This window comes from Amphiprion ocellaris, chromosome 14, assembly GCF_022539595.1.
Source record: "Amphiprion ocellaris isolate individual 3 ecotype Okinawa chromosome 14, ASM2253959v1, whole genome shotgun sequence".
Taxonomy (NCBI): domain Eukaryota; kingdom Metazoa; phylum Chordata; class Actinopteri; family Pomacentridae; genus Amphiprion; species Amphiprion ocellaris.
This window is the reverse complement of record NC_072779.1, coordinates 19,626,879-19,651,489: the sequence shown is the minus strand read 5'-3', so window position 1 is coordinate 19,651,489 and position 24,611 is coordinate 19,626,879. Positions and strand designations below refer to the sequence as shown.

General features: G+C 39.8%; 1 protein-coding gene across 5 annotated transcripts in view; it reads right to left on the bottom strand.

Moving 5' to 3' along the window:
* abr (ABR activator of RhoGEF and GTPase) overlaps positions 1 to 24,611 on the bottom strand; it is a 169,369-nt gene that overhangs the window by 35,567 nt on the left and 109,191 nt on the right. For all 5 annotated transcript variants that reach the window (XM_035951041.2, XM_023276341.3, XM_023276342.3 and 2 more), the window contains 3 exons: positions 19,224 to 19,298; positions 11,563 to 11,660; positions 11,333 to 11,464 (listed from right to left, as the gene is read on the bottom strand). In XM_035951041.2, coding sequence (XP_035806934.1) covers positions 11,333 to 11,464; positions 11,563 to 11,660; positions 19,224 to 19,298 — 305 coding nt within the window. The remainder of the gene's footprint in view (positions 1 to 11,332; positions 11,465 to 11,562; positions 11,661 to 19,223; positions 19,299 to 24,611) is intronic.

Here is a 24,611-nt window from a genome sequence, read left to right as displayed (position 1 = left end):
AAGAAATGGAGGGGTGTCTCTGTAAAGCTGCCCCACCAGGCAGCCAATGACAAAGAAGAAAAATGTGGAGGACAGAGGGCAAAGCTGCTTTACGGGAAATATTCCTATTCACTTTGTTGCAGAGACTTTGATGAGAAATTGATCTGACTCTCACATTACTGTTATATATAAAACTCAAACCAGCAGTTGGTTAAGATGGGATCACACTACAAGAGTTTTAAAATCCTAACAGATTTTGCAATAAGGCTGCACATTAGGAGAAATTTCACAAATATTCTGCTCTCTAATCTCACACATCATGCACACACTACAAGCATTGAAAATAACAGCACATCACACACTACACTATGTTTTTAAGATGACTGTGCTAGAGGCAGCAGTCAGGGAGCAAAGCACCACCTTACACGATCTCAGGGGGAAACAGATGGAAATAAAATGGAGATTGTGGAGCAACAACTTGCTGTAAGGCTAATAATACTTTGCAGTGAGGAAAAAAACACAAGAGACTGGATGAGAAAACGGTTGGGAAGATGCAGTCAGTTATTTTTATCATCTGCAGCTAAGGTTAGCCTAAAGGGCTAGAATGTTTAGCATTATTTAGCAACAATGTCCACTGTTCCAGGTGATAACAGGATAAAAAAAACAACTGTCCATATTTTAACTGACTAATATCAAACTAACATGTTTATTTTTACTCAGGGCGGCTGGAATCAGTCTGTGAACAGTTCAAAAATACTGGGTCTTTAAACCCACTTACATTTTAAAGGGGTAAAAGAGGAGCAAATCAGTCCAAAACTCCTATAGCTTAGCATATAGACTGCAGGAAATCACTACATACCAGACTGCAGGAAATCACTATATAACAGTGACAACAGCAGGTACTTGATTAAAGCTACAGAACAACAGAAGTCATAGTTAACAGAAGCCAGTGTTAACTGCTGGCTGGAATCTCTCGACCTGTCTCTGTAGTCCTATGTCAAAATCACCCGACTTTGGCCTTTGCTCCCTAATAGACAAGAGATCAGAGGTCAGTGTCATAATTACTATGGCTGCTAGGCAGCTTTGTCTCTTGAATGCATACAAATGTGGTCTGGGGAGACGACTGAAGCTGTCTCTTTTAACAAAGACCAGTCACTGCAACAAACAATTACACTTTGATAAATTTACTATCATAAGCTTTATGGAAATTTAATGAATACAACTTACACAATCATTGATCACTTCACATTTTATATTTCATGAATTTCAGAGTTTTATTGTAAAAACATTAATAACAGTTTAAAATTGGTAGCAGATGAAGAGCAGAAACAAAATTCACATTTCCGGGCAGACATTAACACACATGACACTCGTCCTTTGACCACACAGGGATTTCTCAGATCCACAGTCGAGGTGAACCCTGGACAATCCATGAGGTTGAGCCTCACAGTGTGCTGGCAAGCAGAGCCAAGCATGAAATGAGCTTTATCCCTCAGAGAGTCAAACTGGGACCGTGATGAGAGGGATGAGGTGATTCTCTTCCCCCAATGTCATCTGTTGTCTATAATTCCACAGCTTGAGACCAGCCAGGGGACGCGTGCATGAGGGGTTTATATGTGATTTAGAAGAAGAAAAGAACACCCTGGACCAGAATTACATTTGTTAGAATGTAGAAGGACACAAAGCAAGAACAACTGTTACTGGAGAAACCACAGAAAAAGGGAACACAGGGTGGAGTTTATTCAAGTGATTTCTCTTTGATATTCACTCAAATGCATTTTATCACCATTTACTGGCTTGCCTAGCAGTTGTCTCCCTTTATTTAAACTGGATAGGAGCTGACAGCAGGGTGACAATGACTGGGAGAGGTCAGAGTGCTAACTTAAAGTCTACTTGTCATCATTAATGACCACTTCTTGCTTCTGTTTCTGTCCCTGTCTGCATTGTTATTCTCTGCTAATCTTATGCTCTGTTATTTTTAAGTCACTGAGACAATGAGAGAAACACTAATAACAGATAACTGATCCAAATAAACCCCAGCTCTTATGGCTGGACTAAGGCTCCCATCCCTCTCACAATTTTGTCAGGACACAGCATTGATGGCCTCTGTGTGTTCAAACGTGACACTATTTGTATTATCTGAGTCCCCCCCACCCTTCAGACTCTTACCAATTATTTCGGAACCCTGACTCCTCCATGAAACAAAAGGCCGGTGGTAACTGCTCTGAGACATTCACGGTGTCTCTCTGGAGAGCATTTCATTTCTCCGGCTGTGATGAGCTCCTTTGTTCTCGCTTTAACTCCCAGCATCACATAATTGGCCACCATCTGGGTCCTCTCATTCCTATTCTCTTCCTCTGTCTCTCTCTCTCCAAGCGCCCTCGCCACATGTGCTACATATGCATGTTCATGGTAGGAAATCATACATCTGTTGTTAATCTCTTCTACTTCCCTGAAAGATTATGTAACGTTCTAATGACGACCAATTACCAAGCCAGCCAAGCAGAGGGTTTGTACTTCTTGCAGTGAAAAAAAGACAGAAAGGGACAAATGGAGCGGTAGGTGAAAAAGAGACAGAGGGTAATGTGACGGGGGTCCCACAGAGACCCTGTGGCCTTTTCCTACTGTCACTTTATTCTGTCATTCAATAGCTACAGCAAAGCATTTCTGCTCTGCTCTTCCTACACGCTTCCCAGTTCACTCTTCATGTTGGCTGAATCAAAAGTCTGTCCAACGCCTCCGACTTGTACAGAGACCAGCAGCTGAGGCTTTACCCAGTTCTGGCATGTCTTTACTTGTAACTGTTTGGATTCAGAGTTTAATCAGATTTTTCTGATCACTGTCAAAGCTGAAATCAGTGATGTTTTTTAGGTAGCCGGTCAGTCACTCCACCACTTTCTATCTCAACGAACTTGATCGATAGTTGATGGATTGCGAGTAGATTTGCTACACATTCTTTATTTCCCAGTGGATCAAACTTAATGACTGTGGTGAGCTCATTTTTCCCTCAAGAAATACAACACAAGGTACATATTTTTGGTTTTGAATGAAATGTCTCGGAAATATTGACTGCATTGTCTTGTAATTTGGACATGGCATTCAATGCCCCCTAAGGATAAAATGAAACAACTGAATTCTTCAAATAACATTATAACTGCTAAATAATAACACAAAACTCTGGCTGTCTGAATCCATGTTTCTGAGACTGTCAGTAGTACGTTGCAGTTTCAAGGATGAAATGCTGAACCATGACACTCACTGACTCTTAATTTTGGTCATGACTCGTCTTCTGGCATCTTAAAAAACTAAAACATATGGACACATTAACAGGGTAAAAACTAGATTGCTATCAGATGGGGTCTTTAAGTCACGTGATTGGATAATCAGAGCCATTCTTTTCTGGTAGACACATGGATGTGAACAAAGGTGAGACACCACAAGGTCAACACAAGATATTAAACCTCCTTTGCTGTATCTGCAACAACATGTGGAAAGTAACAGAATCAGCTTTAAAACACAGAGGGCCAAACTTTTACTTGTTTCTAAATCTAAACTTGTCTTGTTGACTATGTGCTCAATGATTGCCTCAATTGGCAGCTAGAATGTTTAAGGACTTCAGTACTGAGAATTCATGCAGCTCGGTCTGATCCGTCATATAAAGAACAGAACAGTTTACAGACTCAGAACAGTCCAACACTAGAATTCCTTATTCTTGCCTTTTCTTTTTAGCCTACGTACACCACGTGAATCCAAGAAAAATCCAACAACAGTATCAAGCTGGATGACAAATGTTGATCAAATGTGTCTGTTTTGTTTTAAACTCACACATAAACTAGCTTTGGCAAGTTGGGGGCTTTTCCTATTCCACTCACAAACAGGAATAAAACTGGGTATCTACACGTTTGCGTGATCTAAGAATGCATGTAGTTATTTAGGGCATGCACATCCCAAGTGGCAGGGAGTGGATGTTTTAAGTGAGAACAAAGGCTGTCTAAGTGAAGGCAGTGACGGAGGAGCCTCTTTGTGGGTAGATGACAAGGAAAAAAATAAAAATCCATCAAAATGCCGCTATCAGCTCCACTGATCAAGGATCGTCTGATGAGGAAGTCGGCTTAATTGGGACTCATCAATATAAAAGTACCATATGCTCAAACACAGAGACTATGAGGGATGAGGCTCATTAAAAACCATAGTAGAAAAAACTGCACAGAGAACATAAAAAATAAAATATACATGTGTTTTCAGGAGTAAGAGAGCAGTGAGGATGATCTTTGTTACTGAATGAATGCACACATCCCATCTATCTACAACCCCCACCATAACACACACACCTAGCCAGACAAAGGAGGCCTAGGTTAATGAACACCAGGTAATGTAGCTGGCTAAAATTATTGATATCATTTACAATGCATTAGCCCATCACCCAGTTGTGTGTGTATGTGAGTCTGCGGTTTGTCCCCAGGGTTTCTGAACACACAGCAGAGTCCCATCTGTTAGTGTTGTTGACAGCTCTGTGTGTGTGTGTGTGTGTGTGTGTGTGTGTGTGTGTGTGTGTGTGTGTGTGTGTGTGTGTGTGTGTGTGTGTGTATGGCTGCGGGGGGTGTGTAGGCTGGAAACATGACAGATCGCAGCCCTAAATGACAGAGGGCAGAAACAAAATAGATGACACCATCTATTAGACACTCATTTACATTAATACCTACACACTGAAGCGTGGAGGACACACAGACACGCACTCATTAAAACCACTGAGCTCCACGTTCAAAACAAACACGCCATGAAATACCACCATCCAGCACGCCCCAGGGGGAAGACATTTTTAAAAGAAATTACAGATCCCAGATGAAAAAAAAAAGAAAATACAAAGACGAGAGTCCTGGGCAGGATTTCCATAAAAACAAAAGCAAGAAGAGGCTAATTTTGTTCCCATTAGTGTTAATAACCTGCTTCCATGCAACAGAAGCAACAAAGAAGAAACAAATAGTTTTCTCCTCATGACTATGAGAAAAAGAATCTGTAATCAGCTTTGAATTTTGTGCTACTTGTATTTTTTGAATTCCCCCCTTCCTTACCAGTGCTTTTACCGTTTTTCTGGTAAAATTCTCTTCACCGTGTACACATAGCGTACATATTTCTAAACACACTCACCAGGCAATCTTTCATTCTCATGGCAGCCTGATGTTGGCATGCTGTTTGATGCAGTGCTTGAGAGATTAGATCAGAACTCGAGGCCTGCACTTTCTGCACTGGCCCGGTGCCACTGGTCCACGAGCTTCACCGCTAATTCTCCAGATGGCCGTCCAGCTATTACCCCAAACAACGGTACTTTCACCAATAAACCCTTCACAGACCATGTAAATGTCAAACTTTGCATCTAATGCTTCATGTAGAGGAAAGAGGCTCTTAAGTGGGAATGAGAGTGCACATAGATGCTGGCCTCAAACTTTACAACCCCTCTGCACCCGCAGCTTTACAGTAACGCCGGGCTAATGCGTGCACCCCTGTCCAGCTCCACGGCTTCAGAGAAAGAGGTAAGCGCTGCCAGGAACAAACAACTTCGTCACCCCCTTTCTCTTTTTGCACGTAATGCACAACTTCTCTGGCTCCCATTATCTCTGGGAAGTTGTTCAAAACTATCATGTTACTGCTCATTGAGGCCCGTAATGCTGCTGGGATGAGGCGCCGACACGCGCTCGACCAGGAATACAGACCAATAAAAACAACCCCCAGCATCGTGCAGTAGGAGGCGGGAGTCGAAGGGATGACGGGAGGAAAAGGAGAAGAACAGGGTCGAGGTGGTGTCTGCGCTGGCGATACTACGAGAGATGTTACGTGACTCTTGAGCAATATTAAGATCAGAAGATGTGGCTGCAGCAACGAGATATGTGCAGGACGGGGTAATGAAGAGAACATTCAGCTCCTCTGAAGAAAGAACACTGTGAGGACATTCAGTACAGAACCACACGGTTTTGGCCAGGATCTGTTAAGCACTTGATTTCCAACAACATGTGTAGATTCTTCTAAGACAGAGGTTTTCAAAGTCTGACTCTATAGGCCCTCTTCAAACAAAACTTAAACAACTGTGCAACTTACAATACGAATTTGTGATGGACACAGAAGTTAATGATAGGAAGTGTAAGTCAAACTGAATCCAGAATTGTGTTTATCATGTGAGAAGGATGAACTTCGACACTAGTGGCAGAAATTAGCATTTGGAAGCAAATGCATTGCCTCAATAACTGTGTCTATATAATCAGTGAGCAAATATAAAGGAAACTTTTGAAGTGTTGCAAAAAAAGGAAACGGGAATCTGCCTCATCTATAGATCTTTTGCAGTGAATAAACTAAGCTGTGAAATGTCATCACAAGGTGCAGGTATAGGCTATGTCACATATGGCTGTAATAAACAGAGGAGAAGAAGCTGGAAACAAAATCATCCATCCATTATCTATACACAGCGTTATCCTCATTAGGGTCATGGGGAGCTGGAGTCTATCCCAGCTGACTTAGAGTGAAGGCAGGGGACACTCTGGACAGATCACCAGTCTATCACAGGGCTACACATAGAGACAAACAAACATACTCACATTCATACAGACAATTTAGAATCGGAAACAAAACTAGTTGTTTGCCAACTGCTAAAAATCTAGAAGAAGTAGAAACAAACAGAAGTTTGATCACCAATGAGAAAAATAGAGTTCTTCAGAAACTGTTTTCTGTGAGGAAAGTTGTCATTATTCTTTCATGTGAACAGGTACTGGACATGTTTCAAGCTGTAAGGATGCGAAGACAACAAAAGTAAAAGAAATATCTGATCAGTCACAAGAGTTAAATGTTTGCTACTCCAGAACTTATTCGATAAAGATGTTTCTCATTATGCGCACTGACTCTTCACTGAAAATAAGTCAATAAACCTCTTCAAGCAAGCATACAAATGTTTTAGTAAAATTGGATTTTTTTTTTTCAAATTCTGCTGCTTCCATTAAGTTTTTCTACTACGATATTTCAAAATATGCATAAAATACCTGCCACTGCTGCTGCTCCTGCTGCTGAAAGGCTTAATTCAGGCCAAACTGCAACTTCCCGTTGCTTTTCAAACACCTGCCCCTTTCACCTCACACTTTGAACACCTCTGCTCTAAGAAAACGACCAAAGACGTCAAACTACACCTTTGAGAAACGTGTTACTTGCAGAAGGAACCCATTACGTCTTCAATGGTACGACAGCCATCAGACTAAATGACTGAGGGCGCTGAGGGGCATGTGAAAGACAACACATCCTTCCCCTGATAAGACGAGAAATAAAAGCCCTACACTGTGAGCCCAGGGGAGGCTGGGATGGGGAGCATGAGGGCTGAGATGAAAGCATTGCTGAAGCTGGTGGATATGAAACATTTCTGTTCCACAAAGTACCGGGGCTGTTAACCTAAACAGTTACATAACCGGTCCTCTGAAGACAAGTATTGCAGGGTACAGCCGACACATAAGGGTCACTTTGGAGAAGTTGCACAGCGCGTGAAACAGAGGATGGTTTAGACACCAGGAGAATGTTTAGCACTCTCTACTCATAGCCAGTTCAGGACTTGGTGTCCTCTTTTAGCAACACTGAGCAAAGTCCTGGAAAGCAGAGATTTGTAAAGAATCAAACTAGCAATGAAATATGACCTGAAATTAACAAAGTCTGATCCTATTGGAGCTCTCAAAGCCTTGCACCACTGTTTCACAGCACAACTAAGTCTCAGATTGTACCCGAGTTCACACCAAGTGTACAACGCATTTTCTTAGCCAGAGGACAATTAATGAACACAGAGCATGAACATCAGTGACAGCATGCCAAATAAATCACACACTGGAGGCAGTGCTTTACTTTAACTGCCAACTTCAGGAGCTGATACTGATCAATTTTCCAAATCGCCTGCCCAGAAACATTTAAGAATCCCTTTGCGTAGCCAGTTCGAAAGAGAGGAGGAGTGTAACCCCGACTTTGCTGCCATTTAATGAAGGATTAGCAACGTGACCTCGGAGATCAGAGGTTATCTGCTCGGAGGGTGTCAGTCGGGTGAAGGGTTAGAAATAAATGGTGGTATTTCCCATGTGGACAAACTCAATCAAGTTGACATGAGTATGCTACTGTTGCCAGACTATTATGCTTTGTTTCATTGTGTTCATGGCTGTGGGTGTGCACACACTGGTAGACACATCTCCTATACGTCTCATAAAGCTGTATTATCATTCAGGGAAAAGACTGAAGCAAAAGTCCTGTAAGTTTCCTCTGTAACTATCAAAGTAATATTGCTGGCCTTATCAGAACATCTTCAGATGACAGAGGTGATCGACTTTCTCACCAGTAACAAAGTAAAGTAGCAGTAGTGGGTAAAAAAAGAAAACTTCCAGCCCAATATGACCATGTAAGGTCAGTCAGTATTCCACAAGCTTGTTAAATAAATCAGAGGGTCTCAAGAGACGAAAGCAAAACACTGAAGGCTCCTTCTTAACTCGGCTTCTCCAGGAAAGCAAACAGCTCAGGTCCGAGTGGAAGTCTCTTTAGGTATGTGCTCTGCTTGGCTGCTTCCATACAAATATGAGATATCTGCTTAATGTGATGAAACGTAAGTCCCTCCATGTCTGACCCATTCATTAACACAGTGCAGTCATATCAAAAAGGTCCGTACTCAGGATTTCATCTTCCTTTAGTGATAATAAACCCGCTCAAATCATACAGGACATAAATCTTGGTGGATCGTATATCATTCTATTTAGAGTCTTAAGATGGTACAAGTGTAAATGTACTGTATATTAACACAACAGTTTGGTGCTTTATGGTGACAATATCTACAGCCAGAGTTATTATTGTACTGGAATGTTGTTTTTCTTTTTCGGATGGATGGATGGATGTTTTTACCAACCCATCCCTGCTCTATCAGTGCCTTTGACATCAGTAATCCTTTGCCATCTTCAACAGATGCACGGTTGACAGTTTCTCTATCAAAACCGTCCACTTGTCCAGCAAATACACATCCAGAGTCTCAGCAACATCCTCAGCAGAACATATTCACCCCATTCCCACCCTCTGAGAGACTGGGATAGAACATGCCATTCTCCATTTCTATCCCCCTCTCTATTCCCCCTCCTCTCACAGTGAGCCAGCACACATGTGGCGTATTTATTTGTGTTTTTTTTGGGCTGTTGTTGGCTGGAAGTGGATGTTCCCAGCGGCAGCAGCAGCAGCAGCAGCAGCATTTGTCTCTCTGACTGGCAGCCACACCAGAAAGGCTGGGCTTTACTGTCATATAAGATACAATGCTGAATCATTGATGAACTGCTGTAACTTGTGTGAAAAGATGAGATGGATCCTTTTAAGTCAGAAAAGGGAATTTAATAGTACGTTTCTTGTCTGCATGGTACTGCATGTGAAAAGAAGAGGTTAAATACATAATGAAGGCTGTTTTCAGCTTCTAATCCCTTTACTACACACACACATAGAAACAAATGTGTACACACATCCATACGTGCATGTACATATTTATTTTTTCATCCTCTCAAGGGTTTTTAATCGGGAGTTGACCCACTTAATTCAATCACAAAGGGAAGGTTAATATACCCCTATAGGTTTAAGGTTAAAAGTTTACGTACTTATAGCTGGGCAAAGACAAGCAACTGTCAGTATGAACATTTAATTAATTATTTTAGGCTAGGACTTACACTTAGGGCTGCAAGATATAAGGAAAAACTGACGTTGCAATATTTTGTTTTTCTGTGATATGAAAAAAATCCATGACATTTCACCACATGATTTGAAAAACTGATATGATTTAGGTGATTTTATAGGGGAGGAAATAGAAAGAATAGAAATAAAAAATACTTTAAAAGTTTTTCTCAAAATGGGGAACGCCAACAAAGGCATCCAACAAGCTTTTGCTTCAGATGTCATTCAGATCTGGCTTCAGGCTGCTAATTTAAGTGGTCAAAAAAGTTAATTACGTTGCCTTGTACAACAGATGCAAGACACTGTTGATAGCGCATCTGTTTTTGTCAACATCATCCTTTCTGTCACTGAATTATTTCCATACGGCTGACATTGTTTTTACAACCAAATCTTCCTTTTGCGATGCTCATATGGAGCCAGTATGTCAACAAACTCACTGTCTTTTACATGTAAGAACACTTCAATGAGAGTAAATTCAATTCTATCAAATAGATATGTTACGATATGATACGTCTGGCACTACGACTCTTGCACATGTGCACATCGCAGCGTCAACTGTGAAACAATGTATTGTGCAGCCATAGAAACACCCAAGCTGATAATAGGACACTAAAAGATATATTGAGATGCATGTGTGGTTCACCCTCATTCCTTTTTGCATTTCAGAAGGAATAAAAGGCAACACTCAAGGACATAAATCATCAAACTGAATGAGAAAAGTTTGGAAAGTGGTGGTGACAAACAGGAAACGCTACAACAAACATGTCGTGGGAGAAACAAAATACCAACTAAAGAACATCAGATATTTTCGAGATGCATCTTTTCCTTTAAAACGCAACATTATAGGCATGATTCATCTTTGCAGCACTGTCTTCATATTCGAGACAGGAGATTTGTATTCCCACTGCAACCTGTCAGTGATACTAGTTTTAACCTACAACTACAAATGTTATGCTATGTGCAGCAGCCACAAACAAGCCTTGAAATGTTTTATTATATCTTCTGGTATGTCAGAAGCAGGCTCAGAAATAACCAGACACAAGCTCACCTCTGGCAAAGAAAGTGCCACTTGAGAATAACATGAGGAGATTAATTGATGATAAGAGCATTGAAAACCCTCAGAGCTGACCCAAATTCATAAAGTGAAGCTCTATCGATTACAGGGCAGCCGAAGAGGAAACTGCAACAGCAGCAATCTGACTGAATTGCAGGAAACTGACAGGAGTCAAGCTTCACTTGACCCAACAGATTTTCCAAAGAAGTTCTGGAAAAATGGAAATATGAAACCTCTGCAGGCTGTTGTGTAAAAGCTGAACAATGATGCTGAGTGGAGAACAGCATTTTTCCTCAATACCAAGAAACCACAGATTCCACTGTGTAGGCAGCATCTAGTTAACAACACCCTGAGAGGGATTTTTATAGAAACATTTCTCACAACATGACAGGGGAAACCCCCCTTAAATAAACTCTGCTTCAGACTATTAATCCAAGCAGCGTCATTAGAGGCCACCACGACAAAACCGCACCATTGTGCGCAGAGGCTAGACAGCTAATTAAAATGAGTCACATGTTGGGAAATTTTCCCCAAGGAGGACACAGACGTCTCCTTTTGTGCATGATTTGTTTTTGGGACAGCCCGTCCTCTTACCTGGACCTGCCCTTTGCCCATGATCTTGTCCACAATCTCGTTGTCGTCTTTATTGAGCATGCTTTTGTCGTAGCACTTCTCATAGCACAGGATCCGCAGGTACTGGGAGCCCTCCAACTCAATCTCAAATTCCTGCACAACAACACAGACGCACAAAAGGAGAATAAATAGTTGGATTTGGACAGAGACACAAATTGAGCAATGTAAAAGGAGACGTCTTGGTGACTGACTTCGTTCCACTGAGGTTCTGTGGTGTCTCTGAAGACTCGGGTCTTGGCCTTGCTGACAAAGTATCCATACGAGTCCACTTCAAGGGTGCAGTACAAATCTATAGGGAAACACAGGAGATAGACAAGACCATCAGATGAAGAAGTAATCACGCATGGTAGAATGAAAAAAATCACAGGATAAACTTTTAGATTTATTGAAAGCTCTATTGTGTTTCGACAACATATTTTATAAGGTGCTGGATTCAAATTACCAGCCGCCGTTGAGCCCATTTTTCTCATCTTGTTGTAAAAGCATGGTTATTAAATAGGTTTTAGAGCCATTAAAACAGATTTTAATGGGTAATGATGTCACTGTATGAAGCTAATTTCTTTTCAATAAAGGTCAACATAATTACAGGCTAACAATATTTCTTCTTAACGAGTCTCTCTCCATGAAAATTGTGTTGTATTATTATGTAATACTCTGCCTGCCCCTAACAGTTATTTTCATTATTGAGTAAATTTTCTTTATTATTCAATTAATAGTTGGGTGCAGGGGTGTTATGATATATTGGTACTGATAATAATGGTAAGATTAAAAATAAAAATAAAAAAATATTAAACTATAAACGTATGGTAATGGCAATACCACAAATAATCAAATCAATATGTGGTTGAAATTCTGACATATTACGTGACGGTGTTGGACCTTAATGCTGGTTGCTGATCACCATAGAATGGAAAAAGTGAAGAAGACAACACAGTAACTAACCAGCTAGCTACTGTATGGCTGCAACTGCTGTGCAAAATCACATTGGAGATGATAGACAAGAAAAAAACAATGCATCTGCACCTGAAGAAAAGCATTATTTGGAAAAAAAAAACTCAATAGATATTGCCATTATACTGTTTTCTCAGTTTCTTATCACTGCAATAATTATGTGGTGAAAATCTGGCCAATTATTGTGTCTGATATTCAGCATTTTCATGACTATCGGTATTCATATACTATTTTAACAAATTTCTAATAAAATTTGTTTATTAAAACATGCTACTTTGCATCTTGTGGGGTCACCTGTCACTGTCTGTAGTCATCACTTGTCATGTCACAAGTAAAAGCCAATCAACAATGAAGGATAAATGCTGAAAGATTCACTTCTTTTAGATTTCAGTGAGGTTTTGTGTTGGAGTTTGTAGCATTATAAATATTGACAGCAAGATTTTCATTTTTACTGCAAATATATATTGGTTTCTAATGTCACTTATTGATCTCCTTGATTATCGGCTATGAAAAATAAGAAAGAAAGAAAAAAAAAAACACATATCAGTTGACCAAACTGAAAATCTGACATTGAACAAATAACATAAAAGAGCTTGTAAGAGGGCTCATGAATATGTATTAAAATATCTCCATCTAAATTTGAAAGTATTCAGATTACTGTCATAGAAGACCAAGAAGCCCAGAATTTCAAAATGAGAAACTGTAAATACGAACCGCTGGAATCATTACTTGCAACGCTGAACGCAACATTTCACTAATGTCACTTTTCACTATATGTACACTACTGTTCAAAAGTTTGGGGTCACTTAGAAACATCTTTATTTTTGAAAGAACAGCAATTTTTTCAATGAAGATAACATTAAATGAATCATAAATACAGTCTAGACATTGTTAATGTGGTAAATGACTATTCTAGCTGGAAACAGCTGATTTTTAATGGAATATCTCCATAGGGGTACAGAGGAACATTTCCAGCAACCATCACTCCTGTGTTCTAATGCTACATTGTGTTAGCTAATGGTGTTGAAAGGCTAATTGATGATTAGAAAACCCTTGTGCAAATATGTTAGCACATGAATAAAAGTGTGAATTTTCATGGAAAACATGAAATTGTCTGGGTGACCCCAAACTTTTGAACAGTAGTGTACATCACCATCATGTTCAGCGTCAGCCATAAATGTAAAATATAAATCTAAACAATGTGTCATCCACAAGTGAATCCATATTTAAGCAAAAATGTTAAAAGTATAATTCATCGTAAAGGCAAATGTTACTGTGATTTGTCAGTATGCGTTTGATTTTAAGCAGATTTGTAACAAATGTGCATCTACAACATGTAGAAAAGGTTACATTCCATCACAGTAAAATAACCCTTCAGTTTGTTAATATGTAGTAGTGTGTCAGTTGACAGACTTCAGTATAGACCGCCAGCCCCCCTCCTCTCTTTACATCCACATACTGCAGCTGTCGCTCCTCTGGGATAAGCGCACACTCAGAGCAATTAAGTGTGTTAATGTGTTTCTTTAAATGCTGCTGAGGCTGTTCCTGCAGACCTCACTACCAACTGTCTGTAAAGTGTCTATAGTGTGTCCTGTAGCTCGCACCGGGTCCCTCGGGTTGACCTCCATCTGACAGCATGATGGATGGGTGTATGGTTCGACCTTTCACCAGGACAGTCACTAAGATTACATGAGGGAGTGAGGAGAGGGTTGAATCTCACTTGTATATGAATACGCTCTTGCAGAATGACACTCAACATTCTCATCAGAAACAACAGCCAGACCTGAGCCTGGCTACAGAAAAATATCATCCACAGCACCTGGGTGAGCTCTGACTGACTGGAGTTTACACATGCATCCATACAACCAACAGGACTGTACAGTATCATTCCATCTGGCTTCATTCCTCCTTTGTTTGTTTTCTCAGCGTCCTGAAAGGTTCTGGCATAATTACTCTCAATGAGGAAGAGATTAGTGGTGGAGGAATGAGGGAAGTTCAGCGGAGGGGAATTCAGTGCGACCATCTGGGGGATATTTATGAAATGAAGCAGTTATCGTTCGCTTCCGCTACATACGGAAGCATAACAGCTCACGGCCGTCACCTCCGGTTTGACATGTGGAGTCCCAAAAACACACAAACTACCTGTCAGAGTCCACGTCAGTAAGAGCTGGGATGACATTTCGAGTATTTAAAAGCAATCCAGCTAGTTTATACTGCAGAATATTCTTTAGCATCTTTTCTAGGACTACCTAAAAAAGCTGGTGGCTGCCTTCAGTTTATTAAAAAAAAAAAAGAGGCCCTTTGTTTTAAACACTAATGTGATTGATTCCTTTCTTTTTCATCTCGCTGTAGAGAAGAGGAAAGTATGTTCATAGTTCAGAGCAGCTCCCACTTTTCTCTGGAAGTTGATTTCCTCTCCATCTGAAATGGGTTTATGTGTCCAGACCTAAAATTCAAACAAGGCCAGAGAGAGAGAGGATATTTAGAGAGGTCTTTTTGTGTCCTCGCAGTGGATCCAGGAGGCCTCTGAGAAGTAGGACAGACTAAAAGAGGCCTGGAACTCCATGAGTTTTCATTTTCCTGGCAGGTCACCATAAGGCTCAGAGTATAAGGGGGATAAATTAGTCAGCAAGGGGTCTCTGACCCCTAAATCCAGGGGTTAATGGATACCATCCTTTTCCATCTCAATCAACTGAGGACTGCTGCCCTTGTGGTGTGTGTTTTCATACAGGAGGCTAATCTTTGCCCGGGGCTGTGCCGAATGCTGGGTCAAACTGAGGGTTCACAGAATTAGGAGACAAGTGATAATCAGCTAAACTAATCAGTGTCTTTACAGTTACGACTCCCAGCCACCAGTGTGTCTGTAAAATCCGCCGGAAGGCTCCAGCAGAAAATATTGTTCTGAGGGAACAAACCAAATAAGCAGAAAACAGGCATAATCTAAGTGTTTTCACAGAATCCAGGAAGAGAAAACTAATAAAAGCTTGGCAAACAATGAATGAGAACACGTGCAGCCATGGCTGGACTGGATTAAACACACAACTCACAAGAGTCTTGAGAACATGTGAACACTTACAGCAAAGTGTTGCTTTTAATGTTTATGGGAGCAGTGCCGAATGACAATGATTGTGAAGGGTAAAGTAAAAAGTTCTGTTATTTAACTTTTTTCAGATCTAGCAACCGTTTCATGCACTTTTCTCTTCATTTAAACAACTTCATGTGGATCTGTACTCTGTTTCTATGGAGCACAGGCAATTGCACATTTATAGCACAGGGCATCTTATTTGTTGCACTGATTTAGGGGCAACAATTGCCAACACTCACACAAAAATAAACCAAAGATAAAGTGACATGACATGTTTCTTTGCTCGGTTTCCACAGATTTTTTATTTATTTCTTTTTTTTGCTCGTCTCCCAGCTCCTTCCTCTGTGACCCAGTTTGACTAACTTTGCCCTGGGCTGAATTTTAAAGCCCATTCCCACTGGGGGGAGATTGTTGTGGCATAAATAACAGCTCCAATAGGACATTCTATTACATACTTATGTGAGTTTTCAATCAAAAACGGAACAAAATAGAGCCACTGAATGTTGTTTCTAGTCATTCCAAATTTCCATTATGATATGATAATAATTACCATATGCATCAACAAAAACCATGCACACAGCATTATGCAAAAGAGCAGCAAATTGCCTCAAAATCTGTGCACAAAATGTATGGCTTCCAGGGAGAAATGTCTTAAGCGGAGACAGTGAAGGAGACATTAACAATGTAACCGAAACCGCATTGAACCTCTAACACACAGTGCTAACATTGCTGCAAAACATCAACATAAGAAGGCAGATTGGATCCCATCATTAAGCTACATCTGGAGGAAGCTGTGTAATTTTAGTCATTTGTGGTGTTGGAGGGGATTATACAGGCAAAAAACAGTATTTTGAACATAATGTCTCCTATCAACTCCATGATCTCTGGGCTGTTTTTAAAATATGAAAAAATTTGTTGCTGCTGGACTGGTTTCGTGAGCAGGACTCTACAGGGATGTAAAAGAATAAACAGGTTTGTGTTTATTTTAAAGGGATAAAACAGCAGACTGCTAGCACAGCTGTCACAGACCTTTACCTTTCAGTATGTAAGAAACCAGGTATTTTAATGCTAAGTTTTATACAAAGGAAAGTATATCCATAAAACATGGTGTTTGATCTTGATATATGAATTAAGTCAACATGTGGGTCAACTTAAAGAGCCTATATTATGGTCATTTACGAGTTTATAATTATATTTCTGGGGTCTAGTAGAAGATTTTTCCATACTTTTATGTTAAAAAACATACTTTTTCATACTATACATTGCTGCAGCACCTCTTCTTACCATCCGACTGAAAAACTCTGTTATAGTTTCTGTCTCTTTAATGCCCAGTCTGCTCTGACTGGTCAACTGGCAGGATGTGATGTTAGTTACACACCACAACACAAAATCTAATGGTAGAGGCACTGAGACGTAGTTCTAGAAAAAGCAGCTTTACCAAGAAGATCATTAGTAGACTGCAAGGTATCTGCTCATTTCATTGAGAACCAAAGTAGCCGCTATGCAGGTGTTATGCAAATGTGTTACATGGTGATGTCGATCAGTAACGGAAGCAAAGCCTGGAATTCAAACAAGGTGTTTCAGGCAGGTATGGAGCAGTGTTTCCTGTGTGAGAGAGTAACAATATATGATTGAAGTTTGCAGCCTTTACCACACAAAAAAAACAGCTATATGACACACTTACGGTAAAGAAAAACTGAAAACATAATATGGGCTCTTTAAAAAAATCTTCACTAACCTAAACCTGGCGGTGCAGGTAGGCTTTCAGTGACTGCTGTGCTAATTTGTGTGATTTTGTAGAATGTAATTAAAATATTGTGAGTAGATAACAGCAAAAAGATAACATACTTTTTACATGACAATGTAAAAGAGGAGAAAAATTCCTGACATAAAGTGTAAATACTAAACACTGTGGTGGTAAATAAATGGTCGGGTGCAGTTTCTCGTTTTACACTGATTCACATATGCAGACAGTCCCCCACAAGTTTAATCTATCTGAAATTGTTACCTGCAGCACTTTTCAATTGATACTACAGAATACTATAGGTTGTAAAATACAATATATCATGACATTGAAAAGCTACTGCTTCCTTCTTCAAACTGAAAATACAGACAACATCCCAAGAGACAAAGCAAAGTGTAACAGATGGTAAATTAGGCTGCACACTTTTAAGCAAATTCCACTGAAGACAAAAAAAGACAATGAAAAGAAATAAGTGTAATGAGTATACCGGTTACATAAGTCATTATACCAGGTCCCAGTACAAGTTTAGTCAGATGTTCCGTCTTTCAAGGCTAGAAAAGAGCCCAAGACTTGTTTGAATTTAACTTCTCTCCCTGTTCCTCCTCCATGTAGCCATTTTTATCATCAGCTAAATCCATTCCTTAAAACAACATGAGCTAAAAGATCTGCAGTGTCTCAATATTATTGCACATTATGCAGTTGTGGCTAGACCGACTCCTACCTTCTTTTGTTCATTCACAGTAATAATTTCCAGTCACAGATCCAGGATACATAACGCTTTAGATTTAATGAACTGTAATTCAAACATAGGTGCAATTTATTTTTTGCCAGAAATGCAAAATGTGTAGAAGAACACCAGCTTGTTTCTCACATCTCCAGCAGGTGTTACATGAAGCGTGTTTTCAATACTCTTTGATTGCCTCTGCCTTGTCACTCTGCTCCAAGAAACCAGCATCACTCGCCTCTTTTGCTCCATTCAGTAAAGAGAAGAGTTAGTTTGTTGGTGGATGGTGCAGGCAAACCTAGAACTTAGGGAAAATGATTTTAACCATGTGTATATTCTGCTTATACTACAGAGTGTCTGGTAGAATATATTTCAGATTTTATATTTCTCTGATGACATCACTGTAAACCTTCCTTATCATGAAGGTGATCATCATCATGAACACCAGAGTGAGTCCTAACACCAACACATCCTCTACCACGCCCCACCCTGACTCTGTTTGTTCCGACGCCGACATCAAACCGTATCAGTGAAACTACCAAACTTCCCTTCACACGCACATAAACATGCCTTTCCTTCATTTTTAAACCCATCAGCTCTCTGTGCTCCATCGAGGATCAAACAGGCTTCAGGGGAAGAGAGCTTTCCAATCCATTAACCGAGAAATTCTACTGGGCCAGCCTTCACATACAGCACTGAGGGCTGTCATGGTAACTGAGGAAATCACATTTCTGCCTCTCCGTCTCTTCTCCCGATATTTGATATTTGAACTGCTGCTTGTGCAGCAAAAGGGCACGAAGTGTACCGGAGCACCAGCTGTCCACTACTGACAGGTCTGAAACAGCCTTTGTGGGGTTTTGCCAGCATCACACTCGGCTGATTATACACAGAGTTTTGTCTTCACACAATGCAACACAAAGGAGCATTTGTGTGAGGGAGGAAATATCAGAAAATGTGGACAAAGCATTATGTATTCCAGCAGTTCAGCTTCAAAAGCCGCTGTGCATGATTTTAGACATTCTTCCTTTCTATGTGCTTTGAGTGTTTTAGTGTCACTTGTGATGTCTGCTGAACGAAAACAACCACAGGAATCCCACTGTGGCTTCGGGTGATTCTCTAAGAAACTCTCATTCTCTCCCTCCTACCATCTGTCTTGCTCTTTTCCTCAATCCATCCATCTCTGCACTCGCCGTGCCTTGATGGAAACTGCATGTGCAGGCTGCAGTGATTGACTGGATCATGTGTTTTGTTGGCAGACACGTACATGCACAGCAGCTATGTGCGAGGGGATGCTGCGGCAGTGTGTACAAGTGCGGTTAAAAAAAAATGCTGCATCTGGCTGACTTACTGGCTGACTCCTTGAATCCTTTGGCAGAGTGGACGATCACATGCAGAAAGCCGTACAGGCCAGGAGTCTCCTCATCTAGAAAAGAAGCAGACAGAGCAGTTAGACAACTACCAAGTAAATAAATACAGAGACACTGTACTGTATTTAAGAGTCAGAATGTCAGTTTGTGCACACAAATCAGTGAAACTAAAACGAGTCTTTGCAAATTATGACACATAACTCCCGCATACTGTCTGTACCTCGGCATCAACATTGTGCAGATAAGACAAACCCTCATGGAGACAGAAAATGGAACTCATCCCACTGAGCACTACTGTACCTGCAGGTTTAATTTCAATCACATTTCTGCTGCAGCCCCCTGTGAACCCCAGATTTTTGTTTTATACTGCCATTTTAAGACTGATAAAAAAAAAAATTTGATTTTTTTTGGCATATTTTGGCACATCAACATACACAGATTAGTATCTTGTTGGATAATTCTTCCACTCCGACAGCTGACTCAGATACTTTCAGCAGATCGGTGTTCAGCTTCATCCATCGCTGCACCTCACAGCGTAACATTATCTACTGGAGGTGATCTGTGACATGACCACCTCTCCTATCAGACAAGGACTGTTTTGCCACAATGTCACGAACAGCTGTGCTATTATTTTCTCTTTCACACCATGAAAGCTTCTTTTTTCAATCCTTTGGTAAAATGAACGTGAATGAATCTTTTCCACACTTGGAGCAGAAGAAGAAACCTTATATTCGGGATATACTAATTATCAGTACCAACATTTTTTACTCTGCCAGGGAACGGCGGAGTTATGTGACAATCGGTGTATGTTTGTCTGTCCAACGTTAAACGGATTTGGATGAAATTTTCAGGGATGGTCATACATGACACAAGGACCAATTGACTAGATTTTAGCAGTGATGCGGCTTATAGTCTAGATCCACGGATTTGTTAAAGATTTCTGTATCATTACGAGATAGCGGCACTGTAACTATGACAACAAGTGAACGCTACGTCAGCTGCCTGCTGATGATCACATGATTGTGATGTGTATTGTGATACACATTCATAACACACACCTGTGCTCCGTGCAAAGTCGCTTTGTTGGATACATCTATATTAAATGGCTGCATTCTATTTGCTGTGATTTCTGCCACAACTTTTTTTACTGCTTTGGCTCTGATGCTGATGTCCCACCCACAGCTGATCGGTTACACTTCACGAATAAAGGCTTCTCGAAGCTGATGGATAAAATTTTAGTTCCTTTTAAATTCATAATGTGTTCAACATCAATAATTAAAAGCATTTCAACAAAGTTTTGTGTTGGAGTTTAATCATAATTTGACTGGATTTTCATTTTTCTTTTCCACAAATGTATAGTTCCAAATAATGGTCTCGACCCTGAAAAGAAACATCTGACCCGTACTTCATTCTTTCTAATCCCACCACTGATTCTAAACTTGTTTCTATTGTGTCTGCTGATTTCTAATAGCAGGACTCGAAGAATTGTAAAACTCTTCTGGTTTAGTCTTTGGCAAAACTCTTGTGAATTATTTCATCCACACTTGTAGCACAGCAGGTAGCCTTATATGGGCTCAGATTATGTTAATGACTTCATCTCACAAGTGAACACCATCGCAAACAGGCGCCATTCAACAAGCAAAAATGAATCATTCAATTTACCTTTGTAAAGTTTCAGAGTTTTATTTGGGGAAAAAAGTGAAAAAAAGAGAGATTTAGTGTAAGAACATAAAAACACGTCTCTGTGTCGGCTAATTTTTGAACCAACATGTCAACAATTACTGCAGCAGATCAGTGGGAATCGTGTTTTTCTTGGCTAGGTGGTCCAAACTGTAGCAAACTTCATTATTATCATAATTCACCCCACTAACTGCTCTCACACCCTGAAACACTCAGTTACAACCGTTTGAAAAGAGACCTATTAAACTTCACGTTCCACAATTTAAATAAAATGCAATAGAAAAACAGCTGAGGAAATAATTATTCAAGGATCTGAGAGAACATTAACATTTCTAACAACCTTTCATCAGATTGGTATCAGACCACACATCAGCAAGGTCAGTCTTTAGCCATAACAACTCAGCAGGCCATGAATGGAGGCTCATGGGTGGACTTTTTTTGGGTGGCCTAAAACACCCCCCAGCTCTCTGACAGACACATGAAGAAGAGACAGTCTTGCTTTGGTTGAGGCCTGTGAAGCCTGGCTGTTTCCTGCTAAATAAACCAAGGTGGAGGGCAGCAGGACTGTTGTCCTGAGGCGGCACCCTGACTGCACTGTGTGTGTTTTATATAAGTAACAGGGGAATTTAACAGGGAGACGGTTCAAAGGTTCAGCTTCGTGGGGGCCTGTGAGCTGCTTCTAGAGTGAAACTGAGATCTGTTTGTTTCAATTATAACCTCACTTCAACAATAAATCATAAAAAACCTCTACGGGGTAACTGGTTATTGCTCAATCAAAGCAGTTCAACAAAAGTGTGAGTATCTGAGGGTCTTTGTCATATCATCCATCCTCTCAGTTCTGAGAAACATTCCTCCATCAGCTGGTCTCCATTTAAACCCCCACTGCTCTCCTTCCATTACGTGTCACTGAGGTGTGTGTTTATGTTTGCTTTATAATGAGCAGGGGGTGAAAAGCCTCAGACCAGACGGAGGGCCTGAGCTCTGTTTTAGCAACAAGGTGAAGAAAAATGACAGAGCTCTTACATAACAGAAAGTTACAGTAAGATAAGAGTCAGACAAGACATTTAACACGATTAACTACGCTAATTTAATAATGAGCTGCAGTGAGAGGCTTTGTTTACAGAAACATGGTGGACATGGAATTTATGAGGGATGACGAAAATCTAATAAATTGCATTATTGAGACAATGTCGGAAAAAAGATGTGTTCTGAGCCTTTTTCAGACATGGACAGTACATCAAATGATATATAATAGCATAATAGTGCACAAATAAACAACAAATAAAACTGAAACTAATAGCAAGCTTATTAATTTGTTCAAATGACAGCCTAGCTCTTTTAGGATTTCCTAAACACGAAAAATTACGCGTAAAGACAGTTAAGCTACAAAAATTTTAAATATTTCATGATTCACTCTAGCATCAACAGATTAAACTTTTACAAACACTAATATAAAATATCCCCACAGCTGTAACGGAGGTCAGGAGTCAAGCTGAGAATAGCCGATAAACTGTGAAGAAAAGTACACAGGAGGATTTGCTGTTAGATCCTGATTGATCCTGTGTTCATGTTGTGGATAATTCATAATGATAAGTAATTAATGAAGCTACTGCTGCCGTTCTTTGTGTGCAGATCTCTCTTTGGAGACTCTCACTTTGATTTGCTGCTGTTTGATGCTGCCTGTATCTAATAAACTCAGAGGAAAGACTCCTACAAACAGCTGTAAGTAACAAACTGAACTTTAACTCCTGTTTACTTTTAGTCAAAACCTGAATTACATTTATTACTGGTGATGATCTATAATCTGATCTGCAACAGTCTCTGTCTTCATCACAGTATACAGTATTGTACAGTTTATTGACATAAAAATTAGTTTGGAATAGAGCTGAAACAAGAATGGTGTTCTGTGATTTTGCCACATAAACTGTGTCTTTGGAGCTCTGAGATGTTTCTGGACCAACATTAGTGCCAAAATATGAGAAAAGTCCAAGACAAATGGCTTCATAGAGCTTAAATCACTTGTGCCTACCAATCTGTTAATAAAATTTTAATTTGAACACATTTCTTCAGGTTCGTCAGCCTTTCATCTACTCTGGGAAATGCCTAAAAATTCTCAGCTCTTTAGCTTTGAGAGTGTTTTTATTTTGTTTTACAATTATGTTTCTTAACCCTGACCCACTATTACATTCCACCTTCATTTCAGCAGTGGGATGCGTTTCGGCTTTAAGACGTTTCACAAATTCAGTTAAAATTTCTACTTTTGCACCAAACCCAGGTAAAAATTGTCAACTTTCTGCAGTCACACTGCATTTTCTCTTTGTATTTGTGATGCTTCAAGTTAATAACGTACCATTGCGAAAAATGATTGGAAATATGAAATTCCTCTGTGATGCACTTTCTTTAAAAACCAGCATCTCATCACAACTCTATAATTTGAAAGAAATTTGATCAAAGATCAGAATGTTTCCTTATTTCAGAGATTGACTGGCAAACATTGACTTAAAAGGGAAAATTTCTCAAACTAGGAGAAGTCATTTTACATATAAATAGACCATGATTGTCTTATTTATTACATATATTCTGTTATATTGGTGTAAAAAGAGGGTTTTTTTTTGTATTTTTGGCAGCTTTATGCTTTTCCAGGGTTTTTCCTGCATAGAGAGATCTGTGGCACTCCCCAAAGAGGTTTCAGCCAACCCCCAAAGGAAAATCAGCAGCGTCAGGATTATAATAATAGAAAATAAAAACAAACAAATTTTTTTAACTAGCTTTGTTAACTGTTGTTTCATTTACTCAACCATGAAAGATTTTGTGTTTATCAAATAGTCAGAAATAACAGGAATAACAGGAAAATGCATAGATTTGTCAATTTCCTAACACAGATTCATTGCCTTTAATGTACACTACCATTCAAAAGTTTGGGGTCACCCAGACAATTTCATGTGTTCCATGAAAACTCACACTTTTATTCATGTGCTAACATAACTGCACAAGGGTTTTCTAATCATCAATTAGCCTTTCAACACCATTAGCTAACATAATGTAGCATTAGAACACAGGAGTGATGGTTGCTGGAAATGTTCCTCTGTACCCCTATGGAGATATTCCATTAAAAATCAGCCGTTTCCAGTTAGAATAGTCATTTAGCACATTAACAATGTGTAGACTGTATGTCTGATTAATTGAATGTTATCTTCATTGAAAAAAAATGCTTTTCTTTCAAAAATAATTACATTTCTAAGTGACCCCAAACTTTTGAACGGTCATATATATGGACCAGTCATGCTTACTGCCGTGTGCTGTGAACCCACAAAAGCCATTTCAAAGCCAGTAAAAATTAGAATACCAACAGAATAATAAGCCAGATGCAAAACTAAGTTTGTGCTGAAATAAAAAAAAAAAACCTTGGATATTATGCGTCTTGTGTAAGTACAGTTGAAAAGGTGCTGCACAAAGACAACAATGAAGGCACTGAAAAAGCATGACCCTACTAGGACCCATTTGTTTTCTGGGAAAAAAAAACATTTGTAATGTTCTTTTCGCTCTGATTACAGAGCATGTGACATGTTTCTCTGATCTTCACTGATGTAACAGGTGTGACTGACCAACTGTAATAATCTTGTCATACACACGGATTAATTCATCCAGTGAAAAGCTGGTGTAGTTAAACTGCAAAGTATCGCTGAGTG